Source organism: Brassica oleracea, chromosome C3, assembly GCF_000695525.1.
Source record: "Brassica oleracea var. oleracea cultivar TO1000 chromosome C3, BOL, whole genome shotgun sequence".
NCBI lineage: Eukaryota > Viridiplantae > Streptophyta > Magnoliopsida > Brassicales > Brassicaceae > Brassica > Brassica oleracea.
In genome coordinates, this window is record NC_027750.1 from 49,245,229 (window position 1) to 49,250,420 (window position 5,192).

Sequence of the window (5,192 nt, forward strand, 5' to 3'; positions counted from 1 at the left end):
AAAAAGAGGCATCTCTATAGAGGATTGATATTATATGATTTTATAAATCATAGGTTGCTAAATAAGAAGATGACTCACGATATCATATGTATACAATCCCAAGCAAAGACAACACACATCATCATGTTCTCCCCAATAATGATCACTTGCGAAGTACATACACACAAACTCCAGAATTATAATTTTAAAAATAAATATGAATTAATTTAATATACAAAATTAATATCCCTTTAATTAGTTAAAACATTACAACATGATTCTCAATTCCCCATACAAACTGATACCCAAGAACTTAAAAAAAATGCTTAGAGGCATCTTCCACATCTGCCTCTCGGCATCATTTCTTCTTCTACCATTCTCCTCCGCCGTACACGACGGTGACTTCAGCGGTGGAGCAAATGCTCCTTCTCCATGGGACCACAATATTGCACCATCACCAGAAACCGCACCATCCCCAACCACCTCACCGCCATCTCCCGGTCCGGCGGCTGCTCCATCTCCGATCAACAACGGCTCTATCTCCGGAGACATGAAATGGTGGTGCAACAAGACTCCACACGCTGAGACATGCAATTACTACTTCCAAAGGAGCCCACACAACAACATTAACAGACCACCAAGGTTTCGGTCCGAATTTCTACGATTGCTGGTCCAAGTAGCACTTGACCAAGCCGTCATCACACACGCTCAGACCGTAAAGTTCGGTCCGAGCTGCACCAACAACCAACGGAAAGCCGCTTGGTCAGACTGCGTAAAGCTCTTCGAAAACACGGTGGCTCAGCTGAACCTGACGCTCAAGGGACTTAACCCGGGGGCTTCCAGTGATGTGAAGTGTTCGAACTTCGACGCACAGACGTGGCTCAGCACAGCCCAGACCAACATTGAAACATGCCGGTCTGGTTCGGAGGATCTTAAAGTCTCGGATTTTGTCATTCCGGCGATCTCCAACAAGAACTTGTCGGATTTGATTGGAAACTGTTTGGCTGTCAATGGAGTTCTCATGAAGCAACATAATCATACAACTGGTACGTTCAGTTTTATTATAGTATTATAATTACTTTGAGTGGTTAATTAGATTCCTCATACACGAACATGCTAATTTGTCAACTTTTTCTTTTGCTTCGGCTTATAAATTTCTCTTAATACTTTGATGCAACAAAAGTGTTATTACGTTTATCGTAATCTTATATCACACGTAATCAGATTAATCATGTGTACTAATTAACACCCTTTGTTATATTCCCTCCAAAAGATAATTTTTCATGTTTAGTGGTTATATGCGAATACGGTTGAATAATAACGTGACTTTATCTAACACGGTCATATTTCTATTTGTTTGGTTTGTGCAGCTAACCACGAAGAATACTTCCCAAGCTGGGTGTCAAGACACGAGAGGCGATTACTCGTATCAGCCTCTTTAGCGAAATCTAGACCCCATCTAGTGGTGTCACAAGACAGGTCCGGCCATTTCCGGTCGATCCAATCTGCGATAAACTTCGCAGGAAGACGGAGAATCAAGTCAAGATTTATAATATATGTGAAGAAAGGTGTTTACAGAGAGAACATTGAAGTCGGGAACGATAACCACAACATAATGCTTGTTGGTGACGGCGCAAGAAAAACAATCATCACCAGCAGTAGAAGCGTCAAGAACGGCTATACCACCTATAACTCAGCAACAGCTGGTAAATATATTTCTTAACATCTTGGATAAATCCGATTTAAATCTTTTTATGATATTAAATAGTTTTTTTGTCAACTCTTACTGAAGGCTTTGGAGGCCAAAGGTTTGTAGCAAAGGACATGACATTCATCAATACGGCAGGGCCATTACGCGGCCAAGCTGTCTCGGTTCGGTCATCCTCTGACCTCTCAGTTTTCTACCGTGTCGGTATCCATGGATTCCAAGACACGCTCTACATTCACTCGCAACGTCAGTTCTTTAGAGAATGTTACATCTCAGGCACCATAGACTTCATCTTCGGAAATGCAGCTGTTGTGTTTCAAAACTGCATGATTCTCGTCCGACGTCCTCTCCGTGGCCAAGCTAACGTTATAACAGCTCAGGGTCGTGGTGACCCTTTTCAGAACACAGGTATTACCATCCATAGCTCAAGGATAATCGCGGCTTCTGATTTGAGGCCTGTTATTCGAGCTTACAAGACCTATTTAGGTCGACCGTGGCAAGCGTATTCGCGTGTTACTATCATGAAGACTTATATAGATAACTCAATCAGTCCCTTGGGATGGTCTCCTTGGTTAAGAGGGTCCAATTTTGCTCTCAACACGGTTTTCTATGGAGAGTATAAAAATTTTGGACCGGGTTCTTCCACGAGGTGGCGGGTCCGGTGGAAAGGATTCCACGCCATAACCAGTGCTTCGGTTGCTTCCCGGTTTACTGTGGGAAGCCTCATTGCAGGCGGTTCATGGTTGCCTTCCACTGGCGTGCCGTTCAAGACAGGGTTGTGAGGAGAATTGCATGGTCCATTCCATTCCCAAAGACTATTTATATAGTGTGTTATGTGTTGTTTATTTATTTATCTCTTGTTAACATCACTGTTAACCCAACAAACTATTCTATATATATAATATTTAAAGATACATTGCTATAAGACGCATTTGCTCTAGCGCTACATGAGGTCCAGCTTAAAATTTGAAAACAGGCTTTTATCAATGTTATTAAGAGACAAGAGCAATACATTTTAGTTCGAAATCCATCCGTTGAATCTGAGATTTACGTACTTCAAGGTGTGTGCATCCTTCCGAAGGTGCAAGACGAGTCTCTTACAGAGAGCAATACATACAAGTACAATGCTCTTTTTTATTTCACAAAGTACTACAACAGGATTACAATGAAAACTTCGTGGCTTATCTTTGCCAACTTCTCAAGGAATATATATTCACAAATTTTTCTTTATGGAATATTTCCAAAACTTCTTCAATGCCTTTTGAAAATCTTTCCTTGATGATTTACCCTTCTCCAAAGTAAATCATAGCTTGCTTAGCTTCGAAGTATCTTGTAGTTTAGCTCTACATCGGCTCCAAGTCCAGTCTTCAAGTCAGCTACACAGCTTCACTTCACGTCACTTCTTGTACGAATTCATATAGTATTTCACGACTTCATGTAGTACTTCACGACTGGTACATGGACACCTTGAGGAGTTGTTTTTCTTCAGCTTCTAAAACTCAGTCGTCACTGCACTAACACCTTCGTATCATTCACTTATTTGGCATTGATGTTAAGAACCGGCTCTAATTCACTTATTTGGCATTGATGTTAAGAACCGGCTCTAATTAGAAACTGGTCAAGCATGTGTCTGGGGATGCTAATCTGTTTAATTAGGAGCCAATTTTTTAACAGTATTTACCCATCTTCATAGAAAGGTCATATGTTCGGTTTTTTGTGAACGGTTTGACTCTGTTTGTTTCAGTGTTATGCATTGGTGCGAGGAAACAAATTCCACAACTTTTAAGTTCTCTCCTCTTTCTATCTTTGTTTTTGTAATTTAAAATCATAGCTTTTTGATTACTATACTTCATACTCATGCATTAAACCATACAATGAAAGAATACAACCATCTAATAATGTATTCATACAAGTAGCAAACTGAAAGAATGAAACTAAAAACAGAGTGAAAATCAAATGAAACAATCACCTAAGTAGGGGTAAGAAAAGGATCTTCCTCTGTGATATCACCAATATACCCTAATAGTAAAGTTATAATCAAACTCATTAAACCGAAACAGATCAAATCCATAAAAGCAAACCGCCTCTTCTCTATCACTTCTCTAACCACCACCTCTTCCTTAACCGGTACTGCTGGAAACGTAACCTCTGTCTTCTCCTCCGATGACGCATCTTGAAACAATGGCCACTGCTCAGCGTCTTCATCTCCTTTCTTCTCCTCCGATGAAGCATCTTGAAACAATAGCAACTTCTCCTCCTCCTCCTTCTCTTCCTCTGCTTTACCAAGTTCCTCCTGACAAGAATTCACCCACGAGTAAACCGAACCGGCTTCACCATCGCCAACACCATCATTACTATCCATACTCTCATCATCACGACCGGAGAATCGATTGGTTGTAAAAGCCTCTTCGAGTTCTTTTAACCTCTTAGCCATGCAACCAAGTTTCAGCCTTTCTTCACTGACTTCTTCTCCTTCTGTCTCCGTTGGCGGTCGCGACGAAATCTCAGCCGCTAAAAGGGTCTTAGCGAAGATAACTCGGAGTTCGATATCGCGGTAGACACTGGGATCATCTTCATCAACAGTGAGTGATTCACTTAGATACTCGAGTTCTTCAAGTTTCTTCTCCAAGACTGAGTTTATTTTTGTCTGCTTCTTCATTCTCTTCACCCTCTTAAATCCAATCAATGAATTGTTGTGTTTTGTTTCCGTGTCTTCGTCGGATTTTACAATGTGGAATAAGGAAACTTCTAATGAAGTGGGTTGCAACGGTTACTGTGAAACTAATATATGCCTTTTCGTGCACATGTACACGTTTGTTACGTTACCTATAAACACGTACGTTTGGATGTTTTTGTATTTTACTTTCCTTTCCTCATTCTCTCGCTATCATGTAGTTAATTTGAAAATAGAAGTTTCATAAAGAGAGAAAGCATGTTAAGATGATAAATATTGAAATATAGATAATGCTTGCACTGACATTTCCTACTGGAAAAATAAGTTTGCTCAACGGACCTTTACATTCACGAGAAGAACGTGGAATTGGGTTTCTCTATGGACCTTTGCATACTATTATCGGTTTCATTTCTCATTTTGTTGCTTCAAGTTTGTTGTAAACTGTGAGAGAAAGTGTATTTTGTAAACTCTGTGTGTTTCTCATTGATCACGTCGGATACAAATACTCGATCATCGTATCTTTACAAGGGGATTCTACTATATCTACAACTCCCCTTACATCATTATCTTCTAATATGTTGTACTTATCTCAACAACCCGAGACTTATCTCATTGGTTTGGTTCAGCAGACTTTACTTAACCATACCACTCTTAACACTCCCCCTCAAGTTGGTGAGTGTAAGTTCCTTACTCCCAACTTGTTCATTAGATAGTGAAACGCGGAACTACCCAAAGCCTTTGTCATTACGTCAGCTAGTTGTTCCGTTGTCCGAACATGTCGTAATGTTATTAGCCGATCTTGCACTGCGTCTCGAACACTATGACAATCTG

At 40.4% G+C, this 5,192-nt stretch overlaps 2 protein-coding genes across 2 annotated transcripts; one reads left to right on the forward strand and one right to left on the reverse strand.

Moving 5' to 3' along the window:
* Window positions 1-279: 279 nt before the first annotated feature.
* LOC106336424 (probable pectinesterase/pectinesterase inhibitor 33) lies at window positions 280-2,560 on the forward strand. Its single transcript, XM_013775259.1, has 3 exons — window positions 280-1,025; window positions 1,350-1,685; window positions 1,772-2,560. Exons 1-3 carry the CDS (start codon window positions 302-304, stop codon window positions 2,467-2,469), a joined length of 1,758 nt encoding a protein of 585 aa, XP_013630713.1. The 5' UTR covers window positions 280-301; the 3' UTR covers window positions 2,470-2,560.
* Window positions 2,561-3,656: 1,096 nt separating this feature from the next.
* LOC106334150 lies at window positions 3,657-4,349 on the reverse strand. The gene has a single exon (XM_013772481.1). The coding sequence runs from the start codon at window positions 4,344-4,346 to the stop codon at window positions 3,657-3,659; it is 690 nt and encodes a 229-aa protein (XP_013627935.1). The 5' UTR covers window positions 4,347-4,349.
* Between the last annotated feature and the right edge of the window lie 843 nt (window positions 4,350-5,192).